The sequence below is a fragment of the Eptatretus burgeri genome, chromosome 6, assembly GCF_056783735.1.
Source record: "Eptatretus burgeri isolate ZD-2024b chromosome 6, Ebu_testis_v1, whole genome shotgun sequence".
NCBI classification, from domain to species: domain Eukaryota; kingdom Metazoa; phylum Chordata; class Myxini; order Myxiniformes; family Myxinidae; genus Eptatretus; species Eptatretus burgeri.
Window position 1 is genome coordinate 52,903,050 of NC_140966.1, and position 15,009 is coordinate 52,918,058.

At 43.2% G+C, this 15,009-nt stretch overlaps 1 protein-coding gene across 2 annotated transcripts in view; it reads left to right on the forward strand.

Annotated features, from left to right (window-relative positions):
• Positions 1-15,009, forward strand: part of LOC147024790 (palmitoyltransferase ZDHHC2-like) — a 63,267-nt gene that overhangs the window by 35,203 nt on the left and 13,055 nt on the right. For both annotated transcript variants that reach the window (XM_085885046.1, XM_085885047.1), the window contains 4 exons: positions 11,234-11,328; positions 11,611-11,731; positions 11,947-12,016; positions 13,846-13,878. In XM_085885046.1, the coding sequence (XP_085741172.1) occupies positions 11,234-11,328; positions 11,611-11,731; positions 11,947-12,016; positions 13,846-13,878 (319 nt within the window). The remainder of the gene's footprint in view (positions 1-11,233; positions 11,329-11,610; positions 11,732-11,946; positions 12,017-13,845; positions 13,879-15,009) is intronic.

Below are 15,009 nucleotides of genomic sequence, written 5' to 3' on the forward strand. Positions count from 1 at the left end.
TTGTTAAGAATAAGCACATTAAACTTGAAACTCCTGAAGAGAATCTAAATGACCTCCTGAAGCCATTGAGAGAGACAAAATGAAAGTTGTGAGTCAGGCACATCCACAAAATCAGCATGAGATGACATATTGCCGTTGAATGAAAGTGACGATGGTAAAGCTCGTCTAACAGTTCATATTCTTAACACAAACTTAAAATGCACTCTGTGAAATTAGTAATTGAACTTTTACTAAACTCTCTAAAACTTAGGGGTTTTTTAAAAATTCATTTCAATTTTAAATATCCAATGAGCCTGGTGTAGCTTAGTGGTTAAGGCAGTGGCTTGGGATCCTTGGGGTCCTGAGTTTGAGCCCCGCTGGCCGCTGAGTTAGCATCAGGGGGGTTGACTTAGCCTGTCATCCTTCTGAGGGTCGGTGAAATGAGTACCAGTATACAGGTAATTATCTCTGCAGGGTCGAAAGCGACCAAAGGGTTGGCGTCAGGAATGGCATCCGGCCGTAAAAAAAAAAAAAAAAAACATTGCCACAAGAAAGGGTACCATGATTGGAGCCTGCAAAAATCTGACTCCTGCTCAGGGATAAAGGCTTTCAAATGGTGTGATGATGAATTTTAAATATCTACTTTATAGATTTCTTGTGTCATTGAAATGTGAGTGTATCCTTCAAATTTGCCATCGGGTTCTGCAAAAGTCCTGGGCATCTGATGCAAAAGAAGACTTTCTGGAATTTCTCGAAGAGACCCTGGAAATTATATTTAAAAGTATAGAAGATGAATTCAGAGAAGTGCCAAGCATGGTATTACTTATATGCAGAGCATATACTTGTATTTTCCTACAGAGGTCGTTGTTGCCAGTAGTTTTCAATGTTGCCTTGGGGCTTACACGGAGTAGAACAAATTTCTTTTCTTCTGACAAGCGAATGAAAAAAAGTTGTTCTATTGCCTCTCATCTCGTTATAGAACCATTTTTCAGACTGCTTTTCCAAGAAAAGTTACAAAATAGATCAAGTAAATAGAATGTGCCATTAATACTGGTGTGATGGTCAAAATATCATCACTGTATGTCAGAGTTTTCTTGTAAAGATGGAGAATCAGTCAAAGTACCGAATTTATTTAACAGCAAACTTTGTTCCATCTAATCTTTCCACAAACTTGTGTTCAAGCAGTTCTGTCAGCACTCCCATTCACTTTCTTCAAATGCATTTTGGAACTCATTGTAAGTGCTTTGCAAAGTACCCATGGGAATACTGTCACTGATCTACACATAATACCCCATAATGTCAAAGTGGAATTTTAAAAATAAATTTTTACAAATTAATTAAAAATTGGAAAGCTGAAATGTTTTGCGTCAAGTATTCAACCCCTTTGCTATGACGCTCCAAATTGAGCTCAGGTGCATCCAATTTCCTTTGATCGTCCTTGTAATGTCTCCACAACTTGATTGGAGTCCACCTGTGGCAATTTCAATTGATTGGACATGATTTAGAAAGAAACACACCTTTCGATATGAGGTCCCCCAGTTGACAGTGCATGTCAGAGCAGAAACTCCACCATGGAGTCCAATTAAATAAACTGTCCATAGAACTCCGATATACTATTGTGAGGAGGCATAGATCTGGAGAAGGGTTTAAAACCATTTCTAGAATGTTGAAAGTCCCCAAGAGAACAGTGAGCTCCATCATTAGGAAATGGAAAGAATATGGAACTCCCCAGACTCTTCCTCGAGCTGGCCGTCCGACCAAACTGAGCAACCGGGCAAGAAGGACCTTGGTGAAGGAGGTGACCAAGAACCCAATGAACACTTTGACAGAACAACAGACTTCCTTGGCTGAGATGGGAAAACATGCCAGAAAAACAACAGTCTCTGCAGCACTTCACAAATCTAGGCTTTGTGGGAGAATGGCCAGATGGAAGCCACTCCTGAGAAAAAGGCACATGACAGAGTGCCTGGAGTTTGCAAAAAGGCACGTGAAAGATTCTGAGTCCATGAGACAAAAGATTATGCTGTCTGATGAGACGAAAATTGAACTCTTTGGCCTGAATGCAAAGTGATATGTCAGAAGGAAACTGAGCACAGCTCATCACCCATCTAACACCATCGCTACCGTGAAGCATGGTGGTGGCAGCATCATGCTCTGGGGATGTTTTTCAGTGGCAGGGACTGGGAGACTTGTAAGGATAGAGGAAACAATGAATGGAGCCAAATACAGGCAAATCCTTGAATCCTTGAGGAGAACCTGCTTTAGAGTGCAAAAGACCTTAGACTGTGGCCAAGATTTACATTCCAACAGAACAATGACCCCAAACACACAGCCAAAGCAACACTGGAATGGCTTCAGAACAAGAACATGAAAGTCCTTGAGTGGCCCAGCCAAAGGCCAGACTTGAATCCCATTGAGAATCTGTGGAAAGACTGGAAGATTGCTGTTCACAAACACTCACCATACAACTTAACAGAGCTTGAACAAATCTGAAAGGAAGAATGGGAGTAAATCCTCAAATCCAGATGTGCAAAGCTAATACAGACGTACCCAAGAAGACATGAAGCTGTGTTCGCTGCCAAAGGCATTTCTTCCAAGTATTGACTTGCGGGGATGAATACTTGCATAAATTCGATATTTCTGGATTTCATTTTCATTGAATTTGTAAAAAATTTCTAAAAACGTTTTCACTTTATCATTATGGGGTATTTTGTGTAGATCGGTCACAAAATTTTTTTCAATTTAATCCATTTTAAATTCAGGCGAAACACAACAAAATGTGAAAAAAAGTCAAAGGGTGTGAATACTTTCTGAAGACACTGTGTTGTCCTATGAGGTTGAGGAGTTGTGTTTGCAGTACTCTGGGCAGTTTGAAACTGATTGCGTAGATTGATCGTGTGAATGTATCGGTCCTGAGCGGGAGTCCTTATCCTGGGACATCCCCTTCTTGGCATATATCTTGTTGATCCAGTGGCTTGGTAATGTCTTCTGAGGTCATAAACAGTTCCTCTCCTCACATTAAATAGCTTTGCAACATGACTATTGGAAGACTGTTTGAAGGTGTCCAATGATCTGATTTCTCTCATTTTCTGATATCCGTGGCATTGCATTGGATTGTTAATTAATGCAATTCGTCTGTTTTTGGCTGATCCACATGCTGGTGTTTCGGAACTATTTTGAATTTGCTCAGAATTCCTCGTGTCGCCTCTGAAAACTTAAGGGTGCATGAGTTGCAAGTGTTGAACAATTACTGTATGGCATGAGTTAATTACGTTTCATGGAAACTTGCAATCGGGTGTTCTGCACAACCCTCATGCCAAAACAGTACTTGAAATGAATGGTGGAACAGTCCAACAAGTGTGTGTGTGTGTGTGTGTGTGTGTGTGTGTGTGTGTGTGTGTGTGTGTGTGTGTGTGTGTGTGTGTGTGTGTGTGTGTGTGTGTGTGTGTGTGTGTGTGTGTGTATACGTACGTTGATTAACGGGAACTGATCTTGCTCTCAGCAGCGTAGTGTACCTCCAGCTATACCTGTTCTGAGCTCTTGGACTCCAAGAGCCCAGAACAGGTCCAGCCGGAGGTGAACACTGCAGAATGTCCGACCGAGATTTTATGCTGGTGCGAGGCCACCTGTACAGGATATTTACGATTATTAACTTTGTTTGTGCGGCAATAATTTGGCGTGCTTATCATCCCAAACAATAATTTATTGATGCTGGAGGTACAGTCCCATCTTAAAAACAATAGCAATTGAAGGAAAAATAGTGGTTTCATTTTTAAAGTCGAGGGGGGAACATAAATGCAAACACAATATGGATTACTGAGTGTGATGGCAGAGAGGAAACTGATCAACACCGCTTAGCTGAATGATTCTGGACCAAACGCCAACTTGATTAATCCTTTTAGGATGACAGACTTGCACAGACACAGGATTTGAGAGGAGAGAGAGAAAGAGAGAGAGAGAGAGAAAAAAAAGATGGGGGAATGGAGGAGAGTGGCCTTCCCTCTTATGAGGTATTGGAGGATGGAGTGGCTTGGGGCAATTTGGACTGGGCCTCTATTGGGCCTCGAGGCGAGCTCTGTTGGCGATTCCTCCTGTGAAACCTGAACTGCCGTGGCTCAAACGATGACTTGCACAGCTACCAGCCCCCCTTCAACTCAACTGCCTTGAGACTCGCATAGCATTCCAAATGCACCGACTCGTGTTCTGCTCACTCCCAACTGATGCAGCATGCTCTTGTGACACCTCGTATTGCTGCTGCACCTTCCGTCATCATCATTTTCCTATTGGCCAAGTTGCCGCCCAAGTGACCCTTCGTGCGTGGCATACCACGTGCGGTGACTCCACACTCAAATGGCCATACCCTTGTCGGTGCTATTACCCCAGAAGCACGTTTGGAAATTAAATAAAAGGGGCTAGTGGGAATGAAAGCGCACAAAAATAGAGGACTAATACAGTGGGCTGGCAGGAACACAAGGCTCTATCGACACAATCGATCCTGTCAATGCAAATTCTGGAAATTACGGGACAACTTGTTCTCATGTTCACGATAGGATGACCAATTAATTGATCACCTTGCGCCTTCAGCCATTTTTAATTGATCATCCCCCACCTTCACTTTCTAGACTCGTCCTGAGGCTTATTTCAATCCTGAAGAGGGACAGAGCAGTACTTCACAGTTCTATTTCCAGCATTTTAAAATGAACAACAAAAAGTGGTGCGGGGATGAGCATTCACATCTCAAATCCCACAGCAACCAGTAATAAAAGGTTCAGGAGTCCATGGAGTAATGCACAGTTCATGGCTATGGGCCAGCAAATACACTTTATAGGGGCAGCAATGGCAGCAGACTGTTGGTTGTAGTAGCATGCTGGCAGCCATGATGTTGGTGGTTGCTTGCAGGTGATTATGGCGGATGGTTTCGGCATTAGGGGAGACGACCAGCTCACCCCCCCCACCCCCCTGTGGGGAGGAAACGGTGATGCACCTGAAAACTATCTGAAAGGGCTGTTTGGTGGGGGCCTTACCTGGCTCGCTGATGGGGGTGGGCTGACTGTGACACTAAACTCTTTACCTAAATTTTTTTTGGAGATAAACAGTCCTCTCGAGAGCCATCTAACCCTACACTAATCCCTATGAATGGTATGGTTAACACACATTGGATGGCGTCGAGGAGAGAGAGACGCTATTTTACACCCGAGTTTGACAGCAAAATCACTTTCCTGAATTACAAAAAATTGTATGGTGTAAAGGAGAGAAAAGCGATGCAAAATCCCAGTGCAAGAAATCCATTTTTTCCAGAATGACTTTTAACCCACGACGGTGGTCCGTATGACCAATTTACCCCACTGCTCATCATGCTGTCCATACCTTATGAATTTGGGCATGGCCCTCAAAATTGACTGAGCAGGACAGATCAAGGCGTAGACGAACAAGGGTAAGGAAGAACTGATTCTCACACGTATGAAAGAGGCAGCTACCATCGAGCAAGACAAAAGCTTTGTTTGAAGAAAAAATAAAAAAGCCAAACATTGAGTGGCAAAAAAATTACCCTGAAGCTTTGTTGAACTTTGTAGCTGATTTTATCTCTATAAACCAGGCAACATACCGGTTTTTCTTGTGGGGATGCCATTTGCAGTAAATCTGACATCACATGTCACAGAACATACCAGGAAACAAAGTGGATGAAATGTAAAGAAATGTTCTTTCACATGTAGCTAACCGCATCATTGTATCCCATTTCATTATTTATTTATTTATTACAGTTTGAATTTGGAATGGTAATTTGTGGACACCCTGTAGTAAATATATATCCATCCATCCATTGGGACCATACTCTGTGCAGAGCGTTGGTGCTGCCCTAAGCAGTCTCCTTGGCTTTTTGACACAACCCTGGACGGGTCGCCACTCCGGCACAGGACACCAGCATGCTGGCACTCATTTTTGCTGACCTCGGAAGGATGACAGGCAGAGTCAACCCCACCTGGTATTAATTCAACAGCCGAGTGGGATTTGAACTCAGGATCCTAGGATCCCAAGCGCACCACCCGAACCATGAAGCCAACACCAGGCATTAGTATATATAGTATGACTACATGGATCATTACATACCGGTGACAAAATGTTTACTGCATAGTACTACATGTTTCCCTGGACTCCAGTGACCGCCAGTTTTGGTGAGTCTCTGCATGACATTTAACCACAGCTTTCATCTTTATGGTGTTCTTTTTTTGGAAGGATAACTTTTCACACTTTTTTAGATTGTGGTTATTGCACAATATAGCTTCACAGGTTTTAGGCATTTTTTACTACTTGGGTGTTTTCAAAATTCAATGCACACCATGTGTCACGATGCATTTTTTTTTTTTGTATACATTGACGAGGCTCATATGAGAGCTACCATACAACGCACAACAGGGGGGGCATGAAAGGGAAGGACAAAACAGTGGGGAACAGAGACATATGGAGGTCTGTGGAAGGGAGAGGGATGGGACGGGGAACACGGGGTATGCAAGATGGACACCACAGGAACTTTCAGGAAGGAGAGCAGGGAATGTGAAGGAGGTGGGCTTGGGGTGGATTAATGGGGGTAGAAAATTTCGACATTTTGGTTGGGGGAAGATAAGAGGTGGTGGTGAACTGCTGTTTTGAGGGCCTGAAGGAAAGAATGGGATTGAAGAGAGTGTGGGAGGTTATTCCAAAGGTGGGGAAAAAGAGGAATGAAAGATTGAAGGTGATCAGCGATTCGTGATTTTGGTAGTTTTACCAGAAGAGGGTTGTTGGCAGAACTTGAGCACCCTGCAGAAATGTGGTGGGGAAATATCGCAGACAGAGCGGGGGGGGCGGGGGGGGCGAGACTGGAGAGGAGACTGTAGAAGACAGAAAGACCGCCGACCTGCCTGCGGTGAGAGAGTGAGAAGCCCAAAGACTCGGCCTCATCGCGGGAGATACCAATGATCCTAAATGCCTTGGTTTCCAGAGTGTGAAACCGAGAAAGGTGAGAGGCAGGAGCACCAGCCCAGAGGGGAGAGCAGTATTCCATCAGCTTGTGAAAGAAAGCTTTGTATGTAGTCAGGAGCTCAGGTGGGCCGAGGAAGGACTTTGCACGATGGAGGATGCCCAGTCGGTGACTGGCTTTGGAGGCCAGGTTGGAAATGTGGCTTTTCCAGGAAAATGTCATAGCAGACAGTGAGACATAGAAGCTTGAATGAAAGGACTTCTTCTAGAGGATTGTTGAGAAAGTAGATTGGGGGGTGGGGGGGGGTGAGGATGATTCCAAACGGTCATTTCGGAGAGACTTAGTGAGAGTGTGAGATTTATCAGGATTGAAAGACATGTTCCACGTGTTGCACCAGTTTGTGATTTATCCAGATGTCCAGTGAGCGAAGAAGCTGCTACTTGCCAGTCTGAGAGATGACAGATGGTACAGCAGAGGGTGGAGTCATCAGCAAAGAGATATAGAGGATTTTCCAGAGGGTCGGAGAGATCATTAATGAAAACCAGAAAAAGAACAGGGCCCAGAACGCTACCTTGAGGAAGGAACTCCAGCCTGGACAGGAAGAGGGGATGAAAGAACTCCATTTAGAGCCACACATTGGCTGAGACAGGAGAGGAAGTCTGCGAGCCATGAGTGGAGAAGGTCTTGGATACCATAGGAAGAGAGTTTGGCGAGCAGGGCAGGGTGCCAGACCGTGTCAAAAGCACGTGATATGTCCAGGGATACGGCTCGGATTTTATGTCTGGCATTGAGTACTTCCATCCATTGTTTGGAGAACAGAAGCACAGAATCCTGGTAGAGTGACCTGGTCTGAAACCTAATTGATGATCGCAAATCAGGCCATTGGAGAAGAGGAAGGATTTAATGTCTGAAGTGATGATGGATTCCAAAACCTTGCTGATAATTGGGAGAAGGCTGATTGGTCTGTCGTTGCAGGGATCTGTTTTTGCACCTTTTTTGTGCAGGGCAGTGATGTTTGCTGATTTCCAAGCAGATGGCAGATGACCTTGAGCAAATGAGAGGGTGAATATCACAGAGAGAGGGTGAGCAAGAGCAGAAGAGCAGGCTTTGAGGACACGTGGACTGATGCCGTCTGGACCGGTTGCAGAATCTGAGTCGAGGTTTGACAGCAAGCTCTCCACCTTGTCAGGAGAAAAGGACACAGAGTCCAGGGACAGTTGAGTGTGACTGGGTAAGGTGGGTTCAGAAAGCGAATGGTTTCGGACACAAGATTTAGCTGCAAACACCGAGTTTAGGCATTCAGCCTTTTCACGTGCGGTATCAGCAGTGCGGCCATTTGAGGTAAGGGATGGGATGGAGGGGGAACTTACACCAGAAACAGATTTGATTAGATGCCACGAGGATTTTGAGGAGGGAGAGGGTTTGAGAGTTCAGACTCAAGCTTAGAAAGATGGTGTTTTCTGGATCTCCTGAGGGTAGGCAATCACTTGTTTGAGCTTTGTGGAAGGAACTGAGATTACCTTCAGTTGGGTAACCTGAGTTGGGCATTGTCAAGTGATGGAATAACTTGTGAAAATAATACAGAAAGACTCGCTTATTGCAGGGGATGCATTCGCGTAAAACCCTGTGATAAGTGACAACTGCGTTAAACGAAACATATTGTCGCGGGTCTGGTGGTTCAGGTTAATCCCCCCGACCCAAATTGTGGTGACTGGCTGTTAACACCGCCAGCCCGGATAGACGAGCGGTTTTCCATAGGAGGCGGACACGTTGATCCTCAGAGATTATAACACGCGTGGGAGGGGTGCGGTGCAATGGCGGAGCGACGGAGGCACAGATGGATGCACAGGGGGGTTTATACTCGAACCCCACGACAAATACACGGCCAGAGAAACTTGAAATAAACACGGGATTTAATGAAAATAGACAAATATTTACAAGGGACAATAATTCAGATATAATAATAATAATCATGAGATAAATTACACTGAAAGTCGAGGCGCTTCCACACACAGACAAGGGGAAACAAAATAAAAGAAAATCTTTCCTTTATTCTGACACTTGGCTTGGTCCACAGATGGTCTTTGTGAAGCTTGGAATCGAGGTGCTTCATCCTGCACATGTAGACGCGCGCAAAAATGGCGTCGAGCCACTCTCTCGCAGCGGGAATGTTCGTCAGGCAATTCGTGAGCGGTATTCAACACCATGGCTCACCGGCCATCGTGCAGCTTCTTCGTCTATCGCGCTTGCCGAAATGTGGCATTCTGCAGAATAGTGCCGCCCCATCGGTGATATGCACGAGGCTTTGAGGCCCGTATCTCATGACCCAACCAAGAGCCAATGGCCAGCATCTTGCTCAGTACGCAAGCCAATTCGCCTCAGCACGAATATGAGAATCGTGCTGTCTGCTTCATGCGTTGAAGGAAAACCATCCGTAAAACCCTGTTCTTACAGGCCATCTCCGAGCTATGTTCTCTCTCGATTGTGTTACGTCCCTTACACCGAATTCGTCCAACAAAGCCACCCACCTCTTCACTTCTCCATCTCTCCTGACATCACACCGAACAACCGTTCCACCTCCAGGGCATGGCTTGCTCGCACAAAAACCCGGGAAGGCAGGGTTTCTGCCTACTCGGCACGCCTGGCTTGCTCCCACAACCATCTCCCCCACAACCGGAACAATATTTTCCCATCATGGATTTTGGAGTTACCTGGGGTGGTTTTTTTTCCTGCATGTACACAAATAAATAGATACGAAACATTTAACATTATAAACAATAGCCAACAAACAAAGTTTGTACTCTCCGAGTGTTGGCGACACTTTCTTCAACTGAGGCTGGAGGAACAGAGTTGATTGCGGTAGAAAAGTCACACTTGCGGAGGGGTAGAATCGTCTGCCTCTTCACTTGACACTGTGCTGTCACTTTCTTCGCTAGTGGGAACGGTGCGGCTGTTGCAAGGTGCATCCTTGCTGGTGGATGTAGTTAGCCAGCCTCACCCCAGCTTGCTGTGAATGTCTCTGCGTCTTCATCTTTTTCTTAACTTTCCTGTTTCTTCTTTTAATAATTCCACATACTACAGGCTTTGTCTTGTACCACAGCAAGAGATAAAGGCATGTGACATTTCGTTTGATCTTTGATTTAAAGCACTTGATAACCTCTCCATGTTCTGCATGTTCTCCATGGCACTGTCTCTCACTCTGGTTAGTCTCTTTGCACACAAACTGGTCACGTTGTCCGATATTTTGTTTGCTTTTGCCGAACTTTTCACGATCTAATGCACAGTCGATGCAGCAATCGCGTATCCGTGGTCGATTTGCGTTGTTCCTTCACTACGCTCATGTCTTTCAATTATCCGGTATTGAATTTCACCTCCAATGTAAAACAGCCTTTCATTGCTTTTTTTTTTTTGACACGTGTGATTGGCGAATGACTGGCAGATCTCTTGGCACTCATTATGTAGGGTTTGTGCTGTTTCAAAACGAATGTAAACCTCTCTATCACTGAGCGTCTTCCATCTTGTGAGCACGGAGGAAATAGAGTGTACAGCACATTCGCACTCGAGTGAAAATGTGTTTATGCGCATCATGAGTGGTTGTTGCTTTCGGCATGCGGTTTGAAAGTTTTTGTTGTTTGTTTGTTTGCTTGTTTTTTTTTGTTTGTTTTTTTTTCCTTGCAATGGCATTGCGATAAAGTGAAACACATTTGCGATGATGGAATATTTGGTCATAAAAACTAAATTGCAATGGATCAAATCTGCGATATGTGAACTGGCGATAAGCGAGGACTTACTTCGAGCCCTCATGAGCTTTCACCTCAATTGTTTTTACCGCACACAAAATGGTGGATGTGGATGTGGAAGTGACCTGAGCTCATGTCCATCCATGGAGCATGCTCACGAGCTCAGGCCTTGGGGGTTAGGCTGGACACTCACATGGAAACGTATTTTTATGATAATACACCCAAAAAGGTACGGCTAAGACACGGAAAAGGGATGAAAACAATTAACACAGGGGAAAGTACAACAGTAAGACAGGATGGAACTGGAGTGGAAAAACTCAGCTTTGAGCTTCAAGAAGGCATGTAAGAACCAACAATGAACACGATCAGACCCAGAAGTTGTGAACTTATTTCGCTCTTTGATTACGTTTTATCAGGACGGTGTAATCTATGTTTCATTCTCAAGGTTATTAAAATTTCATGGCATTTGATATGCAAAACACAAGTACATACAACCACTCTGGTTAGTCTGTTTTATAGGTAGCTATATGGTTGACCGGCTTTATATCTTGTGTTGCAGTGGCTTACCTTCTGGCATATCACATCCTATTTGCTATGTTCATATGGTCTTTTTGTCAAACAATTTTCACTCCACCCAAGAGGCCTTCAAAAGAGGTGAGTTTTTTTTTTCTTTGGTTGGGTGGGGAGGGGGGGGGATGAAGAAAGTACAGCTCTTTGATGAGAATCCAAACAAAATTCATCAATATGGTAACATTGTATAGAAGGTACACACTGTTGATGTTTGTTTCTACTGTCATCAATGGCTTGTATTCACTTTGATATTTGCTTTGTTTGTATGCCACATGTTCTGCCTTGAAGCTATTTTATCATAACACTGTCATAGCCATTATTGATAACCAGGCCACACTAATGGTCTACCCATGTCATGTCTTGCAGTACTGCTTGGCTCCTTATGATGGGGAGGCTATGGAGGCTGATGGGTCCATAGAGCTGCAAAAGGAGATTCTGAAGCGAACTGCAAAAGGATTGCCCTTATTTACACGCACAGAGTCTGGTGGTGAGGGAGTGGGAAGGTTGTGAATTGGAATTAAAAAGTACAATATTTTGAAGTGAAAAGGAGAAGGTTTGCACTTCTGTATTCGTAAATAATCAAGGAATATTGAGTTGCCAGCAAAGATAGCAAATGATTGCGTCGTAAACCAAGGTTGTATTGTCCGGCAAGGCGTTGAGCAGGAAAAAAAGGCTTCCCTTTCATGTCCGTCATGTCTGCAGCTCTCCGTTACTGTGAGCGCTGCCAACTGATCAAACCTGACAGGTGCCATCATTGCTCTGTTTGTGATATGTAAGTTTTTACAAGGTGAGATTAAAACACAGGCTTGTGCACGTACTCTTAAAGGTTGCTGTCTTTGGTAATTCTAAGGAGATTATCTTTCATTGATTCAATTGTTGAATAAAGATTATTTTATTGCACCCTGTCTTTGTGATGTATATGACCCCCTTACCCCTCTTCCCCCCATGCCCCCTCCTCCCCGATTTATGTTTCCAGTTTCATAATCCTTTAATTTTTAACAAATACTTTTAGTCGTTGAAAATTCACGTTTTTAATTTGTCAATCAACCCTTCACTAGTCAAAACATTTTTTTTTTTTTTTTTTAACAATCGGATCAACTCGATATTCTAAGCACTGTTTTCTAGCATACTGTACTATAGTAAAGTGTCTTTGTTTGATGTACCATCTACTGGAGAAACTGCTGTGTTTTCCCAGTAATTGCTTTATCTGAGGATTGGCAACATTGGTTCACTATCGATGAGGATGTTGGACTTGGCATCCTTGAGATTATTGGTTCAAATCCAGGTGAAGGCTGTATGAGCTCACCAAGCCAGTTTTAACATGAAAGCCACATGCTTAAATGCACATCAATGAAGTGGTGAACCGAATGGGGTTTATCTACAATCTAATAGCAGCAAGGATGTTCTCATGAAGCTTTGTTAAAAAGCTTTGTTCTCATAAGAATATCCTTGCTGCTATTAGATTGTCGATAAACTCCATCTGGTTCACCGCTTCATTAGTGCGTGTAAGCATGTGGCTTTGGGTTTCCATAATTTCTGGGAGCATGGTTATTTTGCTGATGCAGTTCCCTTCCTACAAATCAGCAGGGTACAAATTTATTGGTTGGCCACAGTACTGGCCCACAATGGCCTACCTTTATGTTTACCCTCACCACGGGAGAAGGTATCGCAATTGGGACCGTTTGATTGTCTGTTTTTGTTTGTTTGTTCGTTTGGCCGCACAGAACGTGAGAAGCTTATACATATTACTTACATTAGACCCTTTAGAACCCTAAGACCCATGAAGACCCTTTAGGAGTCTTTGACCTTTTAAGACCCTTAACACCCATTTAGTCTTTTTCAGACCTTTCGACCTTTAGACCATTTGACCTTTACAAATTTACAATGAGACCATTTAGACCTTTCATTTGAAATCAATGACCTTTAATTTAGTACATCCTTCCATTTAATTGAAACACACATTTTGAAACACTGGCGAGGGTCTGCAATCTCGGATTGCTCTTTCTTGTTTTTTTTTTAATGGAACCCCTTGGGTTTTAAACATTCACAAGCAAATCGGAGCAGATGGGGGCAGCTGGCTTCACATCTCTTTCGAATGATTGCTTGCTATCTATTTTTTTTGTTATTGTTGTGAATAGTCAGACCCAGAATTGCACCCAAACTAGACAACTCAAAGACGAGTACTCTGCTTCTAAGTTATGCTGCCAGGTCAGTTTGATCATTAATGATTTTCAGGGAGGGAGTTATCTTCCTGGCCCACCTTGTCTAGGCTACACCTTGTCGTTGAGTCTTACAAATAAAGAAATTCGAGAAAAAAAAACAACCTCAAGACAAGTTGCTTCCTACGAAAAGGTTGCCCTGCACAAAGCCCACAAACTGAATAGACTTGAAGATTGTTTCAATTTGGTTATTTAGTCGTTATAGGATTTGCATTTTTGCGCTCTATGCCATATTAAAGTGTTATAAGGGCAAAATAACTGCCTATGGCTGATAACACAATCATTGTTCTCGATGGACTACCTTGTGGACATGTTTGCCACAAAGAGCATTATGTTGCATTGCAGTTATGTCTTTGTTATAATAATTTTAATTTGTTTGCAGATGCGTTTTGAAAATGGATCATCACTGCCCATGGTATGTCTTGTGGAACACTGATATTGCACCATGGAGGAATAACACATACACGTTTCACTGCATTGATTGCTAAATAGACCAGGCTGTGCTTCTATATTTTTATGTTTCATATGTTGTATTCAGACTATTCACCAAAATGGCCTTTTAAAAATGTTTTGTGCATGGAATTGCTAACTAATGTTGCACACGGAATTATATGAAGATGATTAATTAAGTTATCTGACCTGGATGAACACCATGGCAATACCGTCATGATTATGTCATGACTGCAGCCCCAGAAGGACCTCTTGCAAGTGCAAAGATGCCATGATCAAATGCTGTCGCCAAGCATGTGTTGCCCTGACAAGCCCTAAAAAGGGCGAAACTAGTCGATAGCTTCTCTTTTCATCTTTGTGACAAGCAGATTACCTTAAGCCACTTCATCACCTAATGCCAGCTTGATCCACAGAGCAAATGAATACTTTAAAAAGATTAATGATTTTTCAACATAAAGCCTTTATTAAGGGAGAAGGTCTCTCATCATCAATTGTGTTCCGGATCAAATTTCATCTGGTAAACTCATCATCCAAAATTGGTAGAGTGGAACTTGGCTCTGTCGATCCGGTGGCATTAAGATGCTTGCGAACCAAAAGTTGGCATTGTGAAGAATTGCTCAATTCTCCCCCACCACCCACCAGTCCCATTACCAACAGATTTTCTTTGGCCCAGTCTGTCAGCAATCTTAAAAATCTGTACAATCATATGTTGCAGATAATGTGGTCATGGGTTAAAAAAAATTTTAAAACTCAGCTTTGTTGAGCAGTTTTTAAAATTTGCTTTAAAAACATTAACAGTTTCTCATCATAAAGCCTGTTTTTTGGAAACAAGGTCAAGGCTCATGGAAGAGCTAGTACACTGAACACATCAGGATGTAAGAGAACAATTGCAACGGTAGAGAGAGGGAGAAACACCAACATCAGGGTTGAAGGACAACAGACAGAAATTTGGGCAAACAAGAGGGCTGCGATTGGAGATCGCTGATGGTTCCCAGTATAGCCAACTCGTAATATGTATTAGCTAATTGGTAACACTTGAAATTCTGCTTCATAATGAAAACTGACGGGGTTTTTTTTTTTTCTCAAAAAAACAGGA